Source organism: Melanotaenia boesemani, chromosome 3, assembly GCF_017639745.1.
Source record: "Melanotaenia boesemani isolate fMelBoe1 chromosome 3, fMelBoe1.pri, whole genome shotgun sequence".
NCBI classification, from domain to species: domain Eukaryota; kingdom Metazoa; phylum Chordata; class Actinopteri; order Atheriniformes; family Melanotaeniidae; genus Melanotaenia; species Melanotaenia boesemani.
In genome coordinates, this window is record NC_055684.1 from 27555392 (window position 1) to 27582587 (window position 27196).

Genomic DNA, 27196 nt, shown 5'->3' on the forward strand with positions numbered 1-27196 from the left:
TTAAGCAGCAGTTGAGACTTCTGTCTTGCTGGTCGACACTGAGGTCTCATCGTCAACAGATCCACCCATTCCAATTGTTGCCAGCATGCAATTACGAAACTAAACAAACAGAAAATTAGATAAGGAAAATAAGGAGGAAAAAAGTAGATTTTGAGATCATACTCTGACAGTGAATCAGATTTACAGTCTAGTTCCAAAACTGTCTCCAAATTTTCAATATTTCTATTATTTACTGTTATAGAATACATTATTTCTTTTAGAAAAAGTGTATCTCCCATCATCTGTCTGTCTACTGTTAGACATCCAGTGTGTGTTTGCAACACGAGGCATTTTAACTTGATTACAAACACAGAATTGTTAAATTTTCTTTTACATCTTTTGATAAATTGATATCTTCCTTTTTATGGGGTAACAAACATCTCGGGACTTATTAGGTACTTCTTCAGAGGCATAAAGCAATGGGTCTGCAGAATCTGATGTATTATTATTGGGCAACAAACCTATAAAAAAGTTTTTTGGATTCAAACAACAGATGCTGACTGGTGCCTCTTAGAAACTAGTGTATATCATCATCAGTTCCAGCACTGGTCAACTCAAATTTACCCCTCTGTCCTTAACAATATTCCTCACGCCCTATTGCAATCTCTACCCTAAAAATCTGGCCACAGTTTAGACAAAATTTCAATCTGTCAGTACTCTCTTTTTAGTCCCCTTTGTGATAATCAAGCTTTTCTGTCTGACAAACTAGACCCTGTATTTGTCCAGCATCAAAGGGCAGGCTTAAGTAAATTCAGCGATCTCTATATACATAGAACATGTGCTATATTTGATGCTCTCACCACCAAATTCTATTTATAACGCTGTAATGTTTTCCCACTATCTTCAGATTCCCCAGTTTGTTTGAATTATCAGTCCACCTTTTCCCTATTGTTCATCCAAAACAAGAAATAGATCTCATTTTGCAAACCCCTCCCTATAAAATTAAAACTGGTAAATCTGAAGTAGTGATAAGTACAGATTAACAGGCCACCTCTGTTGTCTTGTATATCCACCTGTTCTTGTTTTTTTGTATGATTTTTTATTATTGTTTTCGTATTGTCCGTATATATAATATGTAGTCTGTGTAACTCCTTCAGTGCAATTGTTGATGTGTACTACCCTCTTTACATACTCTGAGAATGTTGAACATCTCTGTTCTACTTTTTTTTTTTTTTTTTAAAATATGTTAAAAAAAGAAAAACATGTAATTGCTGTATAATAAGAAACCACAGTGTGTTTGTCATGCTTAATAGGACAATAGATCTTTCATTGTAGTTAAAACAACTAAATTAATAATATCTTTTTTTTTTAATGTTTGCAAGTGTATTCTTTGTTTCACATTTGTTTATATTAGTATGTATGTGTTTAAAAAAACTCACCTGTTTGTTCATCAAAATGTAGATAACAGGATTGAACAACGCTGAGCTCTTTGAAAAGAAGGAAGGGATGGCCATGGCTACAGCTGAGAAGGCAGCTCCTCTGTTTAAGAAGATCCATGCAGCAAATGAGGCATATGGGACCCATGCCAGAAGGAAGCCACACACCATCAAGATGCACATACGTGTCACTTCTTTCTCAGCTTTCTGGGTAGAAGCAGAGTCCTGCTGCTGGGCTGCAGCCTGGAAATGAGATCAACAACAGTTAATGTCAATGCTTTGTTCCAATACTAAAGCCAAAACTGATTGTTGTCCACTGCTGCTTAGTTTCACTGATAATATTTTCTATCGTACAGCATGCATAGAGGCTCCACCACCTCACACCTTAATGGACTTAAAGGATCTGCTACTAATATCTCTGTGACTTACTAATGAAGGCAGCTTTAAATGTCTGATAGTGGAGTCCATACCTGGATGTTTCAGATCTGTCTATTGAATGGTGGACCACACAATATTATGCATGTGCTTTAGCTGTTGGTGGCTGATCAATGTGTTTGTAAAATGATACAGCTAAGCCTGGAAATGGGGTTTCACTTGGAATACTCTCGATTAAGGTAATAATAGTTTGTCATAAAAATAACTGCACGCCTCTAGTCAATTATATCAGAGCAATATCATTTTAAAAACTTACAGCTTTGACTGTCATCACAAGGCTTCCATATGTGAAGAAGATTGTAAAGACGGGGACACAGAAGTGGCAGCTGAACATGTACATCAAATATGTATCGTTGTTGAAGCCTGGGGCCAGAGTATAATAGTCAGGTCCACAGGAAACCTGAATCCCCTCAGGAATATACCTGTGAATAGAAAAATTATATTACCCCCTTTTCAACACTGTTTTTAATTGTAAAGCAAAAAATTCTAATTTCCATTTAAGGATAATTAAACTAGCATAATAGAATCTGAAAGGGTCACCAAGGACCACATGTGTTACTTGACTAATTAGACTCTAGTAAAACATCAAACCCAACATCTGAATAAGGTGTTCAGTGAGTGAAATGTTAGAATAGTCAGCATTCAAGGATACAAAAATATTCTAAAAAGAAAAATACAGCACAAGAAAGAGATTCGAAAGGAAAATGCATTAAAAGAAAATCAGAGGATTCTTATTGAGAGTCCCAATAATAGACAATGTAGTAGAAAACTAAGGAATATCTGTAAAGACAATTTTGAGTTCACAATTGTTCTTTCAGGCTTCCACTACAACATCAAAGTTTGCACTCATCTAACCCAGATGTGGACATGCCTTGTGATCCATTTTAGAGAATGATCTTATTACCTTGACCACCCAACCAAAGGAGGAACAGCACAAGAGCAAGCCATGATCCAGGTGAAAGCACAGCCTACTGCAGAGTGGCTGGCTGTAAATTTGAAACTTCCCATGGGTTTGCAGACCACAATGTATCTCTCAACAGCTAAGACCACAAGAGACCAGAGAGACACTTGACCTGTTGAACAAACACAAGAGCAGAAGTTGTGATGAGAAAGTAAACATCTCACCATCTACTATACCAGCAAATGACTCATTTAGTCTGACAACTTTATTAACTACATAAAATTTGTCAGGAATCAAGTAATGAAATAATCTACAAGTAGGGTGAGTTAAAGGTTTACCTCCCAATGTAGCAAAGAATCCTTCCATAGCACAGCTCATTGGTCCCAAATTAAAATAACCAAACATGCAAGAGTAAATGGTGACTGTGAATCCAAAGGTGACCATGATCAGTCCAGCCACAGCCAAGTTGACCAGGATGAAGTTCAGAGGTTGTCGCAGCTTCTTGTTCTGAGCTGTGACCACCAATGTCAGAGCATTGATGGGGAAGCCAGTGCAGAGCAGGAAAAACATGTAGGCACCCAGTAATTTGAAAAACCAGGGATCAGCCAAATAATACTGTGGATATTCAAAAGGATTCCTCACAAGTCCCGTCCTGTTGTTCATGGGGACATAGAAGTTCTTGCCTTCTGTGCCGTTCTCCATCTTCGCAGGTTTGGATCTGGATTAACAGAGTAGAGTAACCCTTGAGCTCAGTCTGTGCAGCTGCCTTTGCTCTCCAACTTCTTCCATGTGGATCTGAAGCCATGGTTATATAGCCCCTAGGGGACGTTATAAGAAGATGAGTTAAGAGGATCTGGGAATTCAAGCCATAATCTCTTAGTATAATTAAGTGTTAATCAGTGATTTGGGGGATCTCTTGCAGTTTTTTAGAACATGTTTACTAATTGAAAGCAGTAATTTGTCACACACATTGGAGAGAAACTCTTTCAGTTTCTCATTTTCCTTTTTTTCTCTCCTTCATTGCTCTTTTGTGTAAAATTTTCACTAAACAGGTATACTTTTATGACAAAACTGCAGTGGCATACTGTTTGTTACCGGAAACATGCAAAATCCACCTTATCCGTCCCTACATCCTTTTTAAATGACCTTTCCTCAGAAAAGTCCCCTTCAGACAAATGGAAACAACCTGCCAGTGGAGATTAAACTTTCACCGAATGTAAACACTTTTAAATCCAGTGTATGAAACGTTTCTTTTCATCTATTTCTGGTCTGGCCTAAATGCCATTGCAACTTCTACTGGGGAACAAGAGGAAGGACGGGGTGGCCCGTGGTGGCAGAACAAGACTCATGGTGACAACAGCATTTTCATACAGTTTTAAATAAGGAAGCACAGGTTTCTGTTCACATAATTGAACTAGGGAACAAATTATAGCTAATGTGATCATAAGGCCCAATGTGCATCACTGGAGGACAGACTAGATGGACAGATGGTGTTCTATTCTTTTTTCTTGTTTTTATTCTCCTATTTTTGATTTTTCTTTTGCACTTAGCTGTAATTTTTTTTTATGTTTTATGTAAAGCACTTGGAGTTGACATGCAAATGAAATGTTTTAAAACAAACACATCTACCTTGCCTTCAAAGAAGAGCTTGAAGCATTTGAAGTTGAAGCATATGAACCTATGATTATTACCTGGATTGGCCCACTGTAGGAGCCGTACAATTCCCCATGGACTGGACCCTAAGATATTTGATTGTCATCAATGTGAAAAAAAAAAGAAAAAAGCTTGAGGAGAGGTGGGCAAATATTCAAAACTTTCTGATATCTTCTGACTTCCCACCAGCAAGAACATGCAGTCAGTAAGGACGGCAAGTGAGTTGACAAGTTAATAAATGCATGATACAGATAACTAATAACTTTTAGCTTAATATAACCTGAAGATCACTCCAAAGCACTTTCTGTAATAATAGACCTGATATATTGGCTGTCAAAACTTGCATCTACAGTAAATGTTGCTGTGGTTTTTTGCAGGAATGCTCTATTTCCCAGTAGCTCAAACATAAAAGCTACTGGACTTGTGATTGCAGCTTTTTATTTGTTTGCTTGCTGTTTAAATATGTTTGATATCTGATGTTTTAGGTTACAACTCCACATGGAAGCCATTTGTGGATGTGTTTCTCCTTACAAGTAATGATATTTCTTATTTTATTGCTTTAAATAATTTGTGGGTTCAGTGGACCAAACATACCTCCACAGGTGGTTGCTCCCTGAAAAAGTTTGTGAATCACATTAAAGTTGCAGTGTTTAACATAATCAAAGGTCATTAACAAAAACAATTAATATATCTTTAAAACTGCGTTTCTATTGGTATCAAATCACTTTCTTAAAATAACTTGTGCTTTATGCTCTTAGAATGAGCCCTTAATATCTACTGTACCATGGGTTTACATACATGATAGCTCATAATTATGGTGTTCCTGAATGGAGAAACAACTGTGTGTGAAGTGAGAACCCTTTTAGTTTTAATGCTGCAGTACCAGCTTTGTTTGATAGGGGCTAGAGCACCATTTAACGATCTGTAATACCTTGAAAGCTACATATGTTAAAAGACACATGTACATAATTTTGAAGTAGTTACCTGTAGTGCTATCATCACTGCACCTGAGGCCACTGGATCCACTCGTAGATGAAAACATGTTTACGTCTGGAAGAATGTCGCCCACTGACAACCACTGTCCATTCTCAACCTGCTATGCCCATCTTTACAGCTAGATGTCAGTCATACTTACACGCTGTAACTCGAAGGTAAGACAGAGTCTCATCTGTATAAGTTGAGTTTACTTGTTATTTTTCTAATATTACTCAAATAACATCAGGGGATGTCATTGTTGACCAAACTTTGTTTTTTACCATTGTATTGAATATTTGTATTGAAATATTTTACTTACTACAGTAAAATGGCATCCAAATGACTCGCTGGCAAAATAATAGTTATGTTTTATTGCTCAACACAATAACATATCATGAGTGTAGGAGTCATGTTGTGACACTTGCATTGAGCCTGTTGACGGGGGTTAGGGAGAGAAAAGCACTGGACTGGTGACTGACAGCTTTGTGTGAATCTTGGTCTATATAGAATAAGAAGCTTTGGTTATTACTTGGCTTGTGTCTGTGTGGACTTGCGTGAGTGTGAGCTTATGTGTGCAGCATATGAGTTGGGTGGCCTGGGTCAGTGTGTGGCTTCCAGCTTGACTTTTTGTCCCAGTCCGGTCAGAACAGGAAAAATAGTCCATGCAGTAAAATGGCATTTAAACGACTTGCTGGCAACATGATACAGACAATATCACACAACACAATAACATATCATGAATATAGGAGTCATGCTGTGACTTTTGCATTGAGCCTGTTGACGGGGGTTAGGGAGAGAAAAGCCACTGGACTGTTAGCTTACAGCTTTGGGTGAATGTTGGTCTATTTAAAATAATGAGCTTTGGTTATTACTTGGCCCATGGAAGTGTATGTAGGTGTATGGGTGAATGTTGGTCTATATAGAATAAGAAGCTTTGGTTATTATTTGGCCTTTGTCCGCGTGAGTGTTGCTTATGCGTGCAGTGTATGAGCTTGGGTCGTCTGACTGCCAGTCTGACTGATTGTTCCAGACCGGTATCAGGTATTGTGACCTAAGAACGTACATATACATATATATATATATATATATATATATATATATACATATATATACATAGAGAGAGAGAGAGAGATGTCACATTTCCATCAGTCTGCCACAGCGCAGCTGTAGCAGCACATGTAGTTTATTATCATCAGGTATGTATGGGAGGTGAATTCATGATGGATTCCATTTAAAGCACTTTGGGTGTCTTGAAAAGCACTATATAAATCTAATTAATTATTATCATTCTTATATTCATTCATGGAAAATAAAGGCAATATGGTTATGATGATATATTACCATCATAAGCATCTTAAATGTGAGCACTGGATTTCGAGTGTTTTGAAAACACCAAGGAAACACAGAAGCATTGCTGAAACTCAAAGGATAAAACACCGAGTCCTTTAACCTGTTGGTACCAGACATCCCGTTGGTTGGACATGACCAAAAAAAATGTGTTTTACTCAGTCTTCCTTCCAAGTACCTACACATGTTATACACCACTGGAAAGTTAATATTCTTGAGATTATTCCAGGCTATTATTATAGTTGTATATTCAGTAAATACTTATTTATGACCAGCCATAAATGGGATTTATCTTTGAAGCCATGCTATACTCCAGTAGCAGATAATACTGCAACAAAAACATTCCTGTTACATCAGCAAGGGTCCAGTAAAAGTAGTCCAGTGAAATAGTTGGTCTACAACAAGTCTTTTGACCATAAAAAAATTGTTTTAGATGAACTTTGAATGACTTTAGGAGGTTAATGTTGATGTTGATGTTGGAATAGGCTCTTGGCAAGCTTTGATGACATGGAAACAAGAGCCTTAAAGACTCATTCTTTAACTCTCCTATGTTATAGAACTAACACTGACAGTTATACCACTGGCATTTGCAGTAACGTATCTTTAGTAAGGACATTGACACTATCAGTCGCATTGCATGTTTCATATGTTTTAACAGTTTCTGACCTTAAACCACAATAGATAATGAAAGACAAACCATAACATCTTTTCATGCATGCATTTATTGAGCTTTTCTACATAATTTTCTTTTATAAAATATTTACAGGCTATTATAATAGAGGCTGTAACATATGCAAACCTCTCAATTTCATGAAAATACAAAGATGAATGTCACTCATTCACCAGCCAAGCATTTTACCAAGCAGATGTTACCACCACTGTTGAACAAGGAAACACTTCAGACTGTGTTTCATTTTAAAGTCCAGTAAAATGCTTTCAATGGCCAGTGTTGAGAAATTTATGTTCATATGTTCCAGAACATTTTACCTTGTATCAATTTGCTTGTATCCATATCAAGACTTCCCAATAGAAACATGAAGACATGAGGAATGAGGCTGTCCAGAAAGCTGTAATTGTTCTCCTTAAGCAGCAGTTGAGACTTCTGTCTTGCTGGTCGACACAGAGGTCTCATCGTCAACAGATCCACCCATTCCAATTGTACTCAGCATGCAATTACGGAACTAAAGAATGTAAACAAGAGAAGAAAAATGTAGATTTTCATATCATTAGGCAATGAATCCAATTTTACTCTCTCTCTCTCTCTCTATACACACACACACACACACACACACACATATATATATATATATATATATATATATATAGATATGTAGGTATATATATATACCTACATACTAGGGCTATCAAAGTTCACTATTTTTCATTAACTGCTACATGCAATTAATGCACGCACTGTCTGCATATTTTCAAGAAGTGATGCAGAAATTCCTTTTGTAGTTCTGAAGCAGAAATATGAATGCATCCTTTACACAGACAGTTGTTTAGCTTAGCAAGATGGTTCACTCGACAAGACTAAGGCCATTTTTATCTGCTGTGGATGTTACCATGGCAATACGTCTCATCCCAAACACCACCTGCCGTGCGAGCAAACAGTGGATTTAGAGAGCCTTCATCCTCCTCTAAAGACAATCTGTAATGGATAGCTTCCTGCACAGACTACAAGTAGCGAGCCTTTAACAGCTGATCTGGATAAACTAAAGAAGTTGGAAACTGTGCTAAAGCACTGCGGGCAGTTTACTCCTGTTGATATGTTTGTGTTTTAAATAAAGGTTGGGCTTTCAAAACTGGTATGAAAGAGAGTGTGTGTCTGTGTGTATATAGAGTCATTCAACATTAAGCAAATAAATGTAGCAAGTGACCAAAGTGCCTAATTTTATAACTGCAGGTACAATATTAAAAAACATTATAAATATCCTGTCCTGAAAAGATAGCTATAGGGTGGGTATTATACCCACTCAATGCCAACTCTCTATGAACTGGCTCCCCTCAAAGGGTCTTAGGGCAGTTCTGTTTGGGAGTGTGAGCTCTGAGTCAGCTCTCCCCCAGCTAAGTCTAAGGGCCCTATGGCATGTTTTTTGTCAATTACAGAATGGGAAAAAAGCTTTTATCAGGAAGGGACTGGTCATCCTTGTCCTCAACATCCTACTACTAGTAGTAGTAGTAGTAGTAGTATTAATATTAAATTATTTATTTAACTTATTTACCCTTTTTCTCTCTCGCTTTCTTCCTCTATATTTACCCTCTATAAATGACTTATTGTTATTATTATTAGTCTATCAAACCAATATTATCATTCTGTTTAGTGTGTGACTATCATTATCATTAAAATATTTTTGATATTACTGTTAAATGATTTTTTACCCTTTGTTTTTGCTATTTCCTGCTTTTTATATATATATATATATATATATATATATATATATATATCTGTGTGTGTGTGTGTGTGTGTGCGTGTGTGTGTATGACAGAAAAAAATTAACTGACCTGTTTGTTCATCAAAATGTAGATAACAGGATTGAACAACGCTGAGCTCTTTGAAAAGAAGGAAGGGATGGCCAAGGCTAAAGCTGAGAAGGCAGCTCCTCTGTTTAAGAAGATCCATAAAGCAAAGGATGCATAAGGGACCCAAGCAACGAGGAAGCCCAACACCATCAAGATGCACATACGTGTCACTTCTTTCTCAGCTTTCTGAGTAGAAGCAGAGTCCTGCTGCTGGGCTGCAGCCTGGAAATGAGATCAACAACAGTTAATGTCTATGCTTTGTTACTTATTGATTTCTGATTTATGCTAAAATTCGATCTATCATAGATCAGATAAATGTTGTCATTCAAACCAATACTCCAATGACCAGAGACATTACTGAAACTACTAACAAGCAGAGCTGAATGTCAATAACTGTTTAAATTAAATATTAAGCATATGTCGCTTTGAAAAGGGCTACATTGTGATAAATAATGAAATCAGAGTATTGCAGCTATAGTGTCATAATACTAGAGCCAAAACTGACTCTTGCCCATTGCTGTCCAGTTTGGTGGAAAACATTTTCCTTTAGATCAGGATGCACAAGCAAGATGTTGCACCCTGCTACACCGTCATTCAGCATGCATGGAGGCTCCACCTCATATCTTAGTGGACTTAAAGGATCTGCTACAAATATCTCTGTGACTTACAAATGAAGGCAGCTTTAAATGTCTGGTAGTGGAGTCCATACCTGGTTCCCAACCTATTTACCTTGAGGACCTCATTCAGGCAAATACTAAAACGTTGTGGATCCCCTGCCCCACCCTGCACTGAAACCATTCTTGGTTTTATGCATTCATTAGCAAGACTCTTACTACAAATATGGTACTCTGGCTGAGTTCTGTCATTTGATTAAGCAAAGTTAAACATATAGCCTTACTTTTCCCAAAATGCGAGTTCCATGTGAACAAAATGCCCAAATGATTAAAAAAAACCTTGGCCAGATACACTTCAACTTGTCTCTGTCTGGACAGGGTCTTAATTTTTAATCACAATGGTTCTGAATGGTCAAAGTCTCAGTGACCCCCTGTGCTCTTTAGGGAATCCCTTTTGGGGGTACTGGACTGTAGGTTAGGAACCAGTAGTTTAGATATTGGAGACTGATCAGTGTTTTTGTAAAATTACATCTCTAAGCCTTATTATGGGCTTTTACCTGAAAATACTTTGTATTAATGTAATAATTGTAATGGCATAAGAGCATACCTGGACTGAATTATATCAGAGCAAACACATTTTAAACACTTACAGCTTTGACTGTCATCACAAGGCTTCCATATGTGAAGAAAATGGTTGTGACAGGGACACAGAAGCAGCAGCTGAACAGGTACATCAAATATGTGTCATTGTTGAAGCCTGGGGCCTGGGTATAATAGTCTGGTCCACAGGAAACCTGAATCCCCTCAGGAATATACCTATGAACACAAGACACGTGGTTTTACAGAAGCTATATGATGTTACAGGAAAACAAGCTCCTTTTTTATTACAGTTTTAAAAAATGATGTTTAGTGGCTTTAAAGAGGGCAGCAGCAAATCTAAAGGGCCACAAAGGATGAGATGTGTTACTTGACTAATTAGACTCTAGTAAAGCATCAGACCTAACATCTGAATAAGGTGTTTGGTGAGTAAAAGGTTAGAATAGTCAGCACCCAAGGCTAAAAAAAATATTGTAAATGGAAAAATACAGAGACAGATTCGAAAGGAAAATGCTTTAAAAAATCTGAGGATTCTTTTTGAGAGTCCCAATAAAATACATTGTAGTAGAAAATTAGTTATTCATAAACATTCAGTTGTCTTTTACTATTTTCTATCTACTTGTTAGTTTTCATCATGATTGTTTAACTATAGTTTAAATGTGTTAACAGACTGCATTCCAAAGATAGTGGGAGATAACTGAACTTGCATTAGCGAGAGGGTTTGTTTACTTGTACTTTACAACTCCAAGCAAATAGATGAGACAAACCATCCCCTAATGCATGTCACAAAAACGAACATTACTTGACCTGAAGGACTTAAATATTGACTGATTCAGCATTTCTCCATCAGACACATGTCGATTTCATTGCACTTTGCATTTGTCTAAAACCTTTTGCAAAGGTTGTAATAAATATCTGTTAAAGGACAGTTTTGTGTTCAGTCTTTCTTTCAGGATTCCACCACAACATCAAAGTTTGCACTCAGTTAACCCAGATGTGGACGTGCCTTGTGATCCATTTTAGAGAATGATCTTATTACCTTGACCACCCAACCAAAGGAGGAACAGCACAAGAGCAAGCCATGATCCAGGTGAAAGCACACCCTATTGCAGAGTGGCTGGCTGTAAATTTGAAACTTCCCATGGGTTTGCAGACCACAATGTATCTCTCAACAGCTAAGACCACAAGAGACCAGAGAGACACTTGACCTGTTGAACAAACACAAGAGCAGAAGTTGAGATAAGAAAGTACAGATCTCACCATCTACTATACCAGCAAATGGCTCATTTAGTCTGACAACTTTATTAACTACATAAAATTTGTCAGGAATCAAGTAATGAAATAATCTACAAGTAGGGTGAGTTAAAGGTTTACCTCCCAATGTAGCAAAGAATCCTTCCATAGCACAGCTCGTTGGTCCCAAACTGAAATAACCAAACATGCAAGAGTAAATGGTGACTGTGAATCCAAAGGTGACCATGATCAGTCCAGCCACAGCCAAGTTGACCAGGATGAAGTTCAGAGGTTGTCGCAGCTTCTTGTTCTGAGCTGTGACCACCAATGTCAGAGCATTGATGGGGAAGCCAGTGCAGAATAGGAAAAACATGTAGGCACCCAGTAATTTGAAAAACCAGGGTTCTGCCAAATAATACTGTGGATATTCAAAAGGATTCCTCACAAGCCCCGTCCTGTTGTTCATGGGGACATAGAAGTTCTTGCCTTCTGTGCCGTTCTCCATCTTCGCAGGTTAGGATCTGGATTAACAGAGTAGAGTAACCCTTGAGCTCAGTCTGTGCAGCTGCCTTTGCTCTCCAACTTCTTCCATGTGGATCTGAAGCCATGGTTATATAGCCCCTAGGGGACGTAATAAGAAGATGAGCTAAGAGGATCTGGGAATTCAAGCCATAATCTCTTAGTATAATTAAGTGTTAATCAGTGATTTGGGGGATCTCTTGCAGTTTTTTAGAACATGTTTACTAACTCAAAGCAGTAATTCGTCACACACATTAGAGAGAAACTTTTTCAGTTTCTCATTTTCCTTTTTGTTTCTCTCCTTCATTGCTCTTTTGGGTAAAATTTTACTAAACAGGTATGCATTTATTTAACATGACAAAACTGCAGTGGCATACTGTTTGTTCCCAGAAATATGCTAAATCCACCTTACCCGTCCCTACGTCCTTTTTAAATGACCTTTCGTCAGACAAGCCTCCTTTCAAACAAATGGAAACAACCTGCCAGTGGAGATGTAGACACTTTTAAATCCAGGTTAGCAACATTTCTTTCTTCATGCACAAATTTACTGTATCCTTTAACATACCTAGACTGTTGTTTGCTTTAAAAAAAAAAAATCCAACTGCTGCTGTCTTTTATAAAAACAATTGTTAATTCCTCATACCATAACTTGTATTTCTTTCATTTTATCTGTCATATTCTATTTTAGATTATGAGGACGGGGTGGCCCACGCAGTCCTTAAGCAGAACCTAGACTCATGGTGACGATAGCGTTTTAATACAATTTTGGATAAGAAATTCAGGTTTATGTTCATATCATTCAGAGGAGGAACAGAAATAGCAAATGTGATCATAGAACCCAGCTGTGGAACACTGGAAGGCCATACTGGATGAAAGTTTTGCTAAGATGGGCAGATGCTGTTCTGTTTATATATATAAATATATATATATATATATATATATATATATATTGTTTTTATCTTTTTAATTCTTATATTTTTAAGTTTTCTTTTGCACCTTGCTATAATGTTTTAAATGTGGAGGCGTTAAACTAAATAACCTGCCTTGCCTTCAGAGAAAATCTTTAACATATGAACCTGTGATTATTACCTAATCTGGCCTGGACTGGCCCACAGTAGGAGCGGTACCATTTCCTTTGGACTGGGTCCTAAGTGGGTTGACTGAAACATTTGTGAACAACAAAAAAAAATTATTAAAAAAAATTTTTAAGAAGAAGGTGGGCAAATATTCAAAACTTTCTGATATCTTCAGTCCCACCAGCAGCAACATGGAGTCAGTAGCAACAGCAAGTGTGTTGACCAGTGGATAAATGTAAAATAAAAAGGTAGATGTCAAAGCATGCATCTGCAGTAAATGCTGCAGTTGTTCGTTGCATGTTTGCTCTATCTGCCAGTAGCTCAAACATAAAAGCTACTCCTTGAAAGTAATGATATTTCTTATTTTACTGCATTAAATATTCCGTGGGTTCAGCTGGGCCAAACATACCTCCACAGGTGGTTGCTACCTGAAAAAGTTTGTGAATCACATTAAAGTTGCAGTGTTTAACATAATCAAAGGTCATTAACAAAAACAATTAATATATCTTTAAAACTGTGTTTCTATTGGTATCAAATCACTTTCTTAAAATAACAGTTGCGTTTTATGCTCTTAGAATTAGCCCTTAATATTTTACATACATGATAGCTCGCGCCACCATTTTATTATGGTGTTCCTGAATGGAGAAACAACTCTGTGTGAAGTGAGAACCCTTTTAGTTTTAATGCTGCAGTACCAGCTTTGTTTGATAGGGGCTAGAGCACCGTTTAACGATCTGTAATACCTTGAAAACTACATATGTTAAAAGACACATGTACATAATTTTGAAGTACTTACCTGTAGTGCTATCATCACTGCACCTGAGGCCACTGGATCCACTCATAGATGAAAACATGTTTACGTCTGGAAGAATGTCGCCCACTGACGACCACTGTCCATTCTCAACCTGCTATGCCCATCTTTACAGCTAGATGTCAGTCATACTTACACGCTGTAACTCGAAGGTAAGACAGAGTCTCATCTGTATAAGTTGAGTTTACTTGTTAATTTTCTAGTATTACTCAAATAACATCTGGGGATGTCGTTGACCAAACTTTGTTTTTTACCATTGTATTGAATATTTGTATTGAAATATTTTACTTACTACGTAGTAGTCATGTTTTTTTTGCTCAACACAATAACATATCATGAATGTAGGAGTCATGTTTTGACACTTGTATTGAGCCTGTTGACGGGGGTTAGGGAGAGAAAAGCACTGGACTGGTGACTTACAGCTTTGTGTGAATCTTGGTCTATATAGAATAAGAAGCTTTGGTTATTACTTGGCTTGTGTCTGTGTGGACTTGCGTGAGTGTGAGCTTATGCATGCAGTGTATGAGGTGGGTGGCCTGGGTCAGTGTGTGGCTTCCAGTCTGACTTTTTGTCCCAGTCTGGTATTGGGTATCAGATAACAGGTAACATTGTTATTGATGATACTGCAATATAATAATCTACAAACATGAGCAGTGAATGATTTGCTTCTACACTTAATCTGGTGATGTGAGGATGTGTTCACTTCTCAGTGCTTCTGATGATGATAAGCTCATTAGTCTTTGCCAAACTTTAATCACTTCCTCCTCCACTTCCTGTAAAACCAGGCAATTGGATAGTCAATATATATTTCAAGGTCAGAAAATGAAAAAGAGTTCATGCAGAACTATGAATATATGTAGAAGGTTAAAGTGCTGATATTTTTGTTTTTTGGTCAATTGACTCACTGGAGATATATTACCGAACTATCACAGGGATCAGACAAGAGGGGGTCCCCAATCTTTTCTGACAATATTAGATTGTATTTTTTATTATTATTATTATTATTTTTCTTCTTCACCATATTTCTGTATTTCTTTGTATTTGTTTGTTTGATTTTTGTTTCTGCTTTAATGATTAAATAATTACACTTATATTAGTATGGTTACTTCATAGATTGTTTTTTTTCCTCTTCCTCTCCTTCTTCTTCTTCTTCACGTTCTTCTTCTTTCTGCATTTTTTTTTTTTTTTTTTTTTTTGTATTTGTTTGATTTTTGTTTTTGCTTTAACGATTCTATTAGTATGTTCACTTTCAATTCCATTTCTTTTGGGGCAGCAGTGGCTCAGGCAGTAGGGCAGATTGTCCTATAACTGGTAAGTTGGCAGTTCAAATCAGCATCAATGAGTGAATATATATGTTTCACTTGTGGTCATAGAAACCATTGATGTAGATTGTCTGCCACATTTCTGTCAGTCTGCCACAGTTTAGCTGTAGCTGCACATGTATCTACATGGAAACACCAAGGTAAACACAGAAACAGCCTTGAAACTTCACAGGATAAAAAACAGAATCCTTTTAACCTGTGGGTACCAAACGTCAGCAGGACATGACATGTAAATATGTATATTACTCACTCTCCCTTCCAAGTACCTACACAAATGATACGTTAGAAAACTAAGATTCTTGACCAGGTTCTTGACTTGGAATTTATCTCTGAAGTCATGTTATACTCCAATAGCAGATGATATTGCAACAAAAACACTCCTGTTACATCAGCAAGGGTCCAGTAAAAGTAGTCCAGTAAAATAGTTGGTCCACAACAGGTCTTTTAACCATAAAAAATTGTTTTAGATGAAATTTGAATGACTTTAAGAGGTTAAAGGATGTTGGGACAGTCTTCTGGCAAGCTTTGATGACATGGTATGCCAGAAAGAAGAGTCTTAAAGACTCCTTTAACTTTCTTACTCTAACTAGGTTACAGAACTAACACTGACACTGGTATTTGCAGTAACATATCTTTAGTAAGGACATTGACACTGTCAGTCGCATTGCATGTTTCATCTGTATTAACAGTTTCTGACCTAAAACAACAAAAGGTAATGGAAGACAAACCATAACATCTTTTCATGCATGCATTTATTGAGCTTTTCTACATAATTTTCTTTTATAAAATATTTACAGGTTATAATAATCTTCGGACTGAGCTTCATTTTAAGTCCAGTATAATGCTTTAAGTTGCCAGTGTTAAGAAATTTATGTTCATATGTTCCAGAACATTTTAAATTGTATCAATTTGCTTGTATCCATTTCAAAATTGTCACTCAGAAACAGGAAGACATGAGGAATGAGGCTGTCCAGAAAGCTGTAATTGTTATCCTTAAGCTGCAGTTGAGACTTCTGTCTTGCTGGTCGACACTGAGGTCTCATCGTCAACAGATCCACCCATTCCAATTGTACTCAGCATGCAATTACGGAACTAAAAGATGTAAACAAGGGGAGAAAAAATGTAGATTTTCATATCATACTTAGGCAATTAATCCAATTTTACATTGAACCCAATGCTACTGTCCAGTGTCACAAGAATGTCTCCACAATATCAACATTTCTCGTATTTTTCATTGAAGAACATATTATTTCTTTCAGAAGACCATCAGAAGAGCATGTGTCAGGACTGTGGCATGGATGAGAGGTGTGGACCCAAATGCAGGAACAAAGTTTTAATAACAAAATCTAAACTAGAGTAGTAAAACTTGGCATGAAGACTACAATGGCAAAACGTGACATGAAGACAACAAGACATGAAGACTACATCACTAATAGTGGACTGACAGGCAAAAAATTAAACCGAGGGGTACACACAAACAAACACACACACACATACACACAGAATACCTAAATGGAAACAGGTGATGTGAATGAGACAAATCAAACTAGGTGCACCAATGACAAGAAGCAGAAAAGAACACAGAACTAAACATGGCAAGACCTTGAAAACTGCAAAAGCACAGATCATGACTGTATCCCCGTCATCTGTCTATTTAGAGTCAGACACTGTGTGTCTATTTGTGCAAGCCAGTGCCCACAGCAAGATGTAAAGTTCAGACATGAGGCATTTTAATCTGATTACAAGCACATAATTGTTGTGTAATAAGAAACTACTGTGTGTTTGTCATCCCTAATGGGACAATGGAAATTTCTTTGTAGTTAGTTAAAACAACCAATTTAATGATTAGCATTTAAAAAAAAAAAAAAATCAGCTGATTATTTAGACTTGATAACAACTGATTAAAAGTGCAAATGTATTCTTTGATCTCTCAGTAATTAATTTTAATTAATTAATTTAATTAAAAATCCATCAACTTAGGATTCATATATATATATATATATATATATATTAGACAAAAAAATAAAACTGACCTGGTTGTTCATCAACTTAGGATTCATATATATATATTAGACAAAAAAAATAAAACTGACCTGTTTGTTCATCAAAATGTAGATAACAGGATTGAACAATGCTGAGCTCTTTGAAAAGAAGGAAGGGATTGCCAGGGCTACAGCTGAGAAGGCAGCTCCTCTGTTTAAGAAGATCCATAAAGCAAAGGATGCATAAGGGACCCAAGCAACGAGGAAGCCCAACACCATCAAGATGCACATACGTGTCACTTCTTTCTCAGCTTTCTGAGTGGAAGCAGAGTCCTGCTGCTGGGCTGCAGCCTGGAAATGAGATCAACAACAGTTACTGTCAATGCTTTTTTCCTTACTGATTTCTGATTTAATGCTAAAATTTGATCTAGATCATAGATCAGATAAATGGATAACATTTTCTTTCAAATCAGGAATGGAAAGAAGGCAACCAGGTGGAGGCACATTGATGCTGTGGGTAATCTACTTTCAGACAGCCTTGTGTCTTGGCATTCATTAACACAAACCAGAACACTGTTGCAAAAGATGTACAATATTTCCAGATGACAGGGTCTTTCACCCTGCCACACTCCAAAAGTTATCCAAGATTGATTTGAAGAGCTATTTAAAGATATTCAAGCTATTAACTTAGTCCAAATGTTCCAGATTTCAGTCTCTTCCAGCATCCATGGAGACTCCACCTCATACCTTAGCATACCCTCTTGTTAACTAAAAACATTTATTAACATCTTTTATCGTCGGGCTTAAAATGACCCCAGTAATTGAAACCTAAAACAAATGTATAATTACAGATTTTCCCAAAGTTGTTTTTTAGGTACTTTATGCTTGTTTGTTAACTAATAATAACATATTATTTTTGGGGTCAATTTGACCACAGAAAAAGAAACTACATTTTAAACATTTTTAAGAATAAAACATAACATCTTCATCCAAGTCTCAGTAGGGAGCATATAACAAGTCTGTTTTTATACAAAATGTACATCAAAAAAGAACATTTGAGCATTGTGTCAGGATATGTTCTATGCTATTTATGCAAATGTGTGTATGTCCTTTGCAATATTTAGAGCAGCTCATGATGCTCTTAAAAGGCCCTGTTTTCTCTAGATCTGAGGTTTTGCTAATATATAATCCAGGTCCTCCAAAAAAAATCCTCCTTCAATTCGATTTTCCACTGTTCCAGTCCTTATTTCTTTCCAGATTAGAAAAGCATTGTAGCCACTTATATGTTTAACGTTCAAGAAAATTACATGGAGTCAGTAAACAGTCAGTCATGTGTTGGTAACAGCATGCAACTGTGACCATGTGAGTTATTAACCTCTTCCTTTTTCTCATTGTAGTCACTGACCATTTGTAGTTTTCTGTGCTCAGGACAGCATCTTTGTGTATGGTACTAATTGGCAGGACAAACTGATATTGTTCCATGAAATCGTGAACTTGTATTTTAACAAAATGACTTACAAAAAACTACAAAAAAAAAACTAAATATATATATATATGCACTGCCTCTAGCACTACATGAAAGCACCTGGGTCTAAGTGGACTCACAGAAGTCTGATTACCACTTAATTATAATGCCCCGTCTTGTTTGAATTCTTGCTTGTGTTGTTCTTACTGTCAAATGTAAGTCGCTTTGGATAAAAGTGTCTGCTAAATGACTGTAGAATAGAATAGAATAGAATAGAACATTTATCCATAGGGCAACAGGAGACAACACTGGCTCTATCAATTAATTATCAAAGTTATGCAGATGATACACAACTTTATGTGTCTCTGTCTCCAGATGACTGCAGCCCAATAAACTTATTGTGTCAGGGTTTGGAGCAAATAAACACCTGGATGAGGGAGAATTTTCTACAATTAAATGATGACAAAACTGAGGTTATTATGTTTGGTAACAAAGAGAAGAGGGTCAGCATCGGTAAACACCTGGAGACTCGGGCTCTTAAAATCACTGACCAAGTTCGTAACCTTGGAGTGTTGATAGACTCAGACTTGACTTTCAGCAGCCACATCAAAGCTGTCACCAAGACAGCTTTTTACCATCTCAGAAACATCAACAGAATTAAAAGTTTAGTCTCCCAGAAAGACTAAAAGAAACTCATCTAAGCATTCATCTCCAGTAGGCTGGATTACTGTAATGTTTTTTAACAGGACTTCCTAAAAAGAGCATTAAACATCTGCAGCTCATCCAAAAAGCTGCTGCTAGAGTTCTAACCAGGCCGGAGAGATCACATCACACCAGTCAAAACATCTTTACACTGGCTTCCAGTCAGTCACAAAATAGATTTTAAAACACTTTTGATTGTTTACAAATCCCATAATGGTTTAGGCCCAGAATACATCTGTGATATGTTCAGAGAATATAAACCTAGCAGAGCTCTTAGATCCAAAGGCTTTGGTCAGCTAGTCCAGACCAGAGTCCAGACTAAACATGGAGAAGAAGCATTTAGCTGTTATACTGCAAACAAGTGGAACAAGCTGCTAGTAGAGATTAAACTTTCACCAAGACCTTTGTAAATCCAGGTTAAGAACATTTCTTTTCTCATGCGCCTATGCATGCAATCTCTGTGGTAACTTTTAACTTATCTTGCTTTTAATCGTTTTAATGTAATTTATTATTTTATTGTGATTCTTGCTATTTGTTGCCTTTTACTATTTCTTAATATCTGTAATGCTTTTAATGTTTTATGTAAAGCACTTTGAATGGTCCTGTACATGAAATGTGCTATACAAATAAACTGCCTTGCCTTGATGTATCAAAATGCTCTTGAAAATAAATTTTTTTTTATCCACCATGTTGCCTGAACTGATAGCTGTTCTTGCATTCCTACAGTTATGGTTATATTAGGTTAGGACTTAAAGTTTTGTGAAATTTTAAAATTGCAAAATATATCCTAGCCATCATGTCTACGTGGGGCCCATAAAGTTTAAATTTGGACAGCAGATAAGGGTCCCAAGTGGATTTGTCTTCTTGCTTGGTTCTGACAGCTGGGGTCCATCTTGGTGAGTGCTCATGTGGGGCCCGTATTTCTAAAAAAAGATATGGGCCCCATTTTACCCACATCCCTAATGGGGCCCATGTAACTAAAACCACATGGGACCTGTAATAGTTGCCCAGTTCAAGCCCATGCCCAGGTAGTACCCACATAGCCCATATTTAACCTTGGTGAACCCCACATGGACATGCTTGCTGGGATTGCCCTCAAAATTCTCCAAAACAATTAAAACAAATGTGTGTATAATTTTCATATTTTTATATGCTTTATACAGCTAAAACACTCTTGGGTCAAATTCATCGCAAAGAACACCAATGCCTACAACCTGTGTACAGGACATTGAAAACATGTCAACATATTAAGTTTACATTGACCCAGTTCTCTTTATTAAATGAGGAAAAGTCATTAAATATGTAGAAAAAAATTAACACAACAAATATCTTTCAAGATGTTGACCAAAGGTAATACTCTATTAATGCAATAATAGCTTTTCATAAAAATAACTGCATAAAAGAGCATTCCTTGTATAAATTTTGTCAGAGCAATTTAATTTTAAACACTTACAGCTTTGACTGTCATCACAAGGCTTCCATATGTGAAGAAAATGGTTGTGACAGGGACACAGAAGCAGCAGCTGAACAGGTACATCAAGTATGTGTCATTGTTGAAGCCTGGGGCCTGGGTATAATAGTCTGGTCCACAGGAAACCTGAATCCCCTCAGGAATATACCTATGAATACAAGACACATGGTTTTACAGAAGCTATATGATGTTACAGGAAAACAAGCTTCTTTAATTTTACAATTTTAAAGAAATGATGTTTAGTGGCTTTAAAGAGGGCAACAGCAAATCTAAAGGGCCACAAAGGACAAGATGTGTTACTTGACTAATTAGACTCTAGTAAACCATCAGACCTAACATCTGAATAAGGTGTGTTTTTACATCTTTCTTTAATTTTCAAAAAAGTTTGTGATAATAGTTGCTCTTTTAATCTCTGTAGCCTTTTTAAGACTATTAGTAATATATTTTCCATTTGAAAAAATGATGTCTAGTGTCTATAAAGAGAGCAGTGGCCAATCTGAAAGGGCTACGGAGAACCACACGTGTTACTTTTCAAATACTCTATACATCTGAATAAGTTGTTTTAAAAGCTTACAAGAGCAAGATTACACTATAAAATATTCATCAAAAAATACCCAGCACAAATGGCTGATTTAAAGGGAAAATGCATGTAGAAAAAAATACATTATTTAGGGGATACTTATGTGCAGAGAGCCCCAGTAAAAGACACCTAAATTCTCACTCAGCTAACCCAGATGTGGACATGCCTTGTGATCCATTTTAGGGAATGATCTCATTACCTTGACCAGCCAACCAAAGGAGGAACAGCAACAGTGCTAGCCATGATCCAGGTGAAAGCACACCCTACTGCAGAGTGGCTGGCTGTAAATTTGAAACTTCCCATGGGTTTGCAGACCACAATGTATCTCTCAACAGCTAAGACCACAAGAGACCAGAGAGACACTTGACCTGTTGAACAAGCACAAGAGCAGAAGTTGTGATGACAAACTACAGATCTCACCATCTACTATATGAGCAAATGGCTCATTTAGTCTGATAACTACCTAGATAAAATTAGTCAGGAATCAAGTAATGAAATAATATACTAATGGGATAAGTTAAAGTCTTACCTCCCAATGTAGCAAAGAATCCCTCCATATTACAGCCCACAGATCCCAAATTAAAATAGCCCAACATGCAACAATAAACGCACACTGTGTGTCCAAAGGTGACCATGATCAGTCCAGCCACAGCCAAGTTGACCAGGATGAAGTTCAGAGGTTGTCGCAGCTTCTTGTTCTGAGCTGTGACCACCAATGTCAGAGCATTGATGGGGAAGCCAGTGCAGAGCAGGAAAAACATGTAGGCACCCAGTAATTTGAAAAACCAGGGATCAGCCAAATAATACTGCGTATATTCAAAAGGATTCCTCACAAGTCCCGTCCTGTTGTTCATGGGGACATAGAAGTTCTTGCCTTCTGTGCCGTTCTCCATCTTCGCAGGTTATGATCTGGATTAACAGAGTAGAGTAACCTTTGAGCTCAGTCTGTGCAGCTGCCTTGGCTCTCCAACTTCTTTCATAGGATTCATGGGCCATGGTTATATACCCACTAGGGGATGTTTAAAGAAGATGTGCTAAGAGGATTTAGGAATTCAACCAATAATCTCTTGGTATAATTACTTCTTATTCGTGGCCAGTCTGATCTTAGGGATCTTTTTGGTAGTTTTTTAGGACATGCTTACAAATTGAAAATATTCATTTCTGAGATGCATTGAAGATAAATTGTTTTTTTTTTTTTATATATATATATATATTTTATTTTGTTCTTTGTTTTGTTTTGTTTTGCTTTTTTCATTGTCCCCCTTCCCCCCTGTATTGTTCTTTTGGGAACAACTATTACTAAATAGGTATGCATTCATTTGAAACAACAATACAGCAGTGGCAGACTGTTCATTCCTAGAAACATGCAAATTCCAACTTATCCGTCCCTAAATTCATTTTAAATTGCTTTTCCTGAGACAAGTCCCCTTCACACAAGTGGAACAACCTGCCAATGGAGATTAAACTTTCACCAAATGTAGACACTTTTAAGTCCAGGTTAACATTTCTTTATTTATGCACCTATGCAAGAAATTCTTTTGACTTCTCACTTTCATTTTTTCCTCCACTTAACTGTTTCATGATAGATATTTTCCACTGGTTTAGAGCTTTAGATGCGAGGCTCTGCAAATTGGAAGCTTGGCTCCACACTGGTGAAGAACCCAGTAGCTAGTCAGGCCCCTGTAGCTGGTGAGGAGCCACAAAGAGGCTAACCTATTTAGCCATCACTCAGCAGCTCCTGTGCAGGTGGGGCCCCAGGTCGACAGGCTGACTGTCAGGATGAAGTATAGCCCCAACCTTAAGCCCCTGGCTCACCACCAACCTGTCCACGTTTCTAACATTATTTTCTCACTCAGTGACATAATACACCTGCTGAGGAAAAAACTCTGCTGATTAGCAGGTCTATAGTTAGAATTGTGGCATTACCAGGGACCATAGTTAATTGCATTCCAGGAACCACAGTGGGCGACATAAAATCCTAATTGAAACTGCTGGCTAAGGATAAACATAAATATAATAAGAATGTAATTCACATCGGCGGTAATGAAACTTGATTATGTCAATCAGAAATCACCAAAATGAATGTTGTTTCAGTGTGTAACTTTGCCAAAACCATGTCGGATCTGTAGTTTTCTCTGGACCGCTGCCAAATTGGATCCTTCAACGGCTGGTTTTCTATATGGTGTCCAGAAAACGATGTGGACTTTATAGATAACTGGAGAACTTTCTGGGAAACACCTGTTCTTAGGAAAGATGGCATTCACCCCACTTTAGATGGAGCAGCTCTCATTTCTAAGGATATGGACAATTTTATTAGTCATCAAAACCAATGACAACTCAGGGTTAAAACCAGCAGGCAGAGTTGCAGTCTTACACGCTCCTCCAATTAACCTCGTTTTGTCTGGTCATTTCTTAATAACCATCTAGTTTACTTTACAACACAATAGTTGAGAGAAACTTTTATAACAGTAGACATCTGTCAGATTGTGTTACCAAATTTAAGAAATCAGTTTAATCATTATTTTCTATGATGTTTTTTTGTCACTATCACAGAGTTAGGTGAAATAATCACCTTGTTGAAATAACAGTTTAAATGCTTAAGACAATGCTGCACTTCTAAAACGAAGATAATCAGTCAACAGAGACAGACTCCTTAGTTTAATTTTTTAAGAAGAAACTAATAAAATTCATGATCTATCCCAGTATAGATGGTGCCTCCTCTGTTGCAGCTTTAGAGATGCCTGTTGAACTTGATTTAGGTTTAGACCATTTCTGCCCTGTCCAGCTCTCTGAGTTAGAATAACAGTTTCTTCTAAACCTTCAAATTGTATTTTAGACCTTATCCCAACCAGACTGTTCAAGGGAGGTTTTTCCTTAATTCATACATCTGTACTGGGTTTTATCAGCATATGTCTATTGACGGGATACATTTCTCAGTCTTTTAGGACTGCTGTGATCAAACCTTTACTTAAAAAACGTACTCTTAAACCAGGAGTGTTACCTAATCATAAACCTATATCCAACCTCCTCCTCCTTATGTCTTAAATACTTGAAAAATAGTTTCAACTGAACTATGAGCCCATCTTAAACAAAACAACCTGTTTGAAGAGTTTTATGCAGGATTTAGAGCTCATCAGAGACAGCGCTGGTGAAGGTTACCAGTGATCAAATGGCCTCTAATAAGGGACTTTTGTCTGTACTTATCTTGTTAGATCTCAGTGCTGCACTTTACACCACTTCTGTTACAGAGGCTTGAACATGTCATTGGGATTCAAGGAACTCCATGGGGCTGGTTTAAGTTATATTTATCTGACAAATTTAAATTATTTAATGTAAATGATGATTCTTCCTCACACCAGAGTAAGTCATGGAGTTCCTCATGGTTCTGTACTTGGACTGCTGCCTTTCACGTAAATGTTATGCTATAGGTAAAAAAAAAAGCTATAAACTACTTTTCTAGATTGCAAGCTCTTTGGTTTTACTCCAGACAAGGACCATCTTCGCACTTTATGTTTCTTCTTTTGGAAATCAAGTGTAGAAACCAGTGAAAATCAGATTGCGGTGTCTAATGTAACACATAAATTGTTGAAGTGTTTTTTTTATTATTTATTTTGTTAGTTTATTTGAAAGGGACAGTAGGTCTTACTGCTCATAACTGGAAATGGTTATTTCAACTGCTGTCCCTGGGCAGGTAATATAAAGTCACCTTAAAAACAAAATATAAAATTGCTTAATTATTTAAATCATTACAGCACAATGAATTAGACATTGAGAAATATTACTCATACCAGATATAGAGGACTTGCTTTATCCCTTTAGATATTTAGGCTGTTTGATGATACAATACCACCACAGAGCAAAATAAAGAGTTTAAACACAAAACAAGTCATGCACAACCATCTTCAATTTAAAAAAGAAGTAATTCACATCGGCGGTAATGAAACTTGATTATGTCAATCAGAAATCACCAAAATGAATGTTGTTTCAGTGTGTAACTTTGCCAAAACCATGTCGGATCTGTAGTTTTCTCTGGACCGCTGCCAAATTGGATCCTTCAACTGCTGGTTTTCTATATGGTGTCCAGAAAACGATGTGGACTTTATAGATAACTGGAGAACTTTCTGGGAAACACCTGTTCTTAGGAAAGATGGCATTCACCCCACTTTAGATGGAGCAGCTCTCATTTCTAAGGATATGGACAATTTTATTAGTCATCAAAACCAATGACAACTCAGGGTTAAAACCAGCAGGCAGAGTTGCAGTCTTACACGCTCCTCTAATTAACCTCGTTTTGTCTGGTCATTTCTTAATAACCATCTAGTTTACTTTACAACACAATAGTTGAGAGAAACTTTTATAACAGTAGACATCTGTCAGATTGTGTTACCAAATTTAAGAAATCAGTTTAATCATTATTTTCTATGATGTTTTTTTGTCACTATCACAGAGTTAGGTGAAATAATCACCTTGTTGAAATAACAGTTTAAATGCTTAAGACAATGCTGCACTTCTAAAACGAAGATAATCAGTCAACAGAGACAGACTCCTTAGTTTAATTTTTTAAGAAGAAACTAATAAAATTCATGATCTATCCCAGTATAGATGGTGCCTCCTCTGTTGCAGCTTTAGAGATGCCTGTTGAACTTGATTTAGGTTTAGACCATTTCTGCCCTGTCCAGCTCTCTGAGTTAGAATAACAGTTTCTTCTAAACCTTCAAATTGTATTTTAGACCTTATCCCAACCAGACTGTTCAAGGGAGGTTTTTCCTTAATTCATACATCTGTACTGGGTTTTATCAGCATATGTCTATTGACGGGATACATTTCTCAGTCTTTTAGGACTGCTGTGATCAAACCTTTACTTAAAAAACGTACTCTTAAACCAGGAGTGTTACCTAATCATAAACCTATATCCAACCTCCTCCTCCTTATGTCTTAAATACTTGAAAAATAGTTTCAACTGAACTATGAGCCCATCTTAAACAAAACAACCTGTTTGAAGAGTTTTATGCAGGATTTAGAGCTCATCAGAGACAGCGCTGGTGAAGGTTACCAGTGATCAAATGGCCTCTAATAAGGGACTTTTGTCTGTACTTATCTTGTTAGATCTCAGTGCTGCACTTTACACCACTTCTGTTACAGAGGCTTGAACATGTCATTGGGATTCAAGGAACTCCATGGGGCTGGTTTAAGTTATATTTATCTGACAAATTTAAATTATTTAATGTAAATGATGATTCTTCCTCACACCAGAGTAAGTCATGGAGTTCCTCATGGTTCTGTACTTGGACTGCTGCCTTTCACGTAAATGTTATGCTATAGGTAAAAAAAAAAGCTATAAACTACTTTTCTAGATTGCAAGCTCTTTGGTTTTACTCCAGACAAGGACCATCTTCGCACTTTATGTTTCTTCTTTTGGAAATCAAGTGTAGAAACCAGTGAAAATCAGATTGCGGTGTCTAATGTAACACATAAATTGTTGAAGTGTTTTTTTTATTATTTATTTTGTTAGTTTATTTGAAAGGGACAGTAGGTCTTACTGCTCATAACTGGAAATGGTTATTTCAACTGCTGT

The 27196-nt window shown here is 36.9% G+C and overlaps 3 protein-coding genes across 3 annotated transcripts; all 3 read right to left on the bottom strand.

The window, feature by feature from the left end:
• LOC121636680 (green-sensitive opsin-like) lies at positions 1 to 3453 on the bottom strand. Its single transcript, XM_041980407.1, has 5 exons — positions 3090 to 3453; positions 2755 to 2923; positions 2107 to 2272; positions 1419 to 1658; positions 1 to 99 (listed from the first exon to the last, which is right to left on the bottom strand). The coding sequence occupies exons 1-5, from the start codon at positions 3451 to 3453 to the stop codon at positions 1 to 3; spliced, it is 1038 nt and encodes a 345-aa protein (XP_041836341.1).
• A 4283-nt stretch (positions 3454 to 7736) lies between these two features.
• Positions 7737 to 12198, bottom strand: LOC121636678 (green-sensitive opsin-like). Its single transcript, XM_041980404.1, has 5 exons — positions 11835 to 12198; positions 11500 to 11668; positions 10514 to 10679; positions 9232 to 9471; positions 7737 to 7907 (listed from the first exon to the last, which is right to left on the bottom strand). The coding sequence occupies exons 1-5, from the start codon at positions 12196 to 12198 to the stop codon at positions 7809 to 7811; spliced, it is 1038 nt and encodes a 345-aa protein (XP_041836338.1). The 3' UTR covers positions 7737 to 7808.
• A 4216-nt stretch (positions 12199 to 16414) lies between these two features.
• Positions 16415 to 22514, bottom strand: LOC121636676 (green-sensitive opsin-like). The gene is made up of 5 exons (XM_041980402.1): positions 22151 to 22514; positions 21821 to 21989; positions 21024 to 21189; positions 17515 to 17754; positions 16415 to 16513 (listed from the first exon to the last, which is right to left on the bottom strand). The coding sequence occupies exons 1-5, from the start codon at positions 22512 to 22514 to the stop codon at positions 16415 to 16417; spliced, it is 1038 nt and encodes a 345-aa protein (XP_041836336.1).
• Positions 22515 to 27196: the final 4682 nt, after the last annotated feature.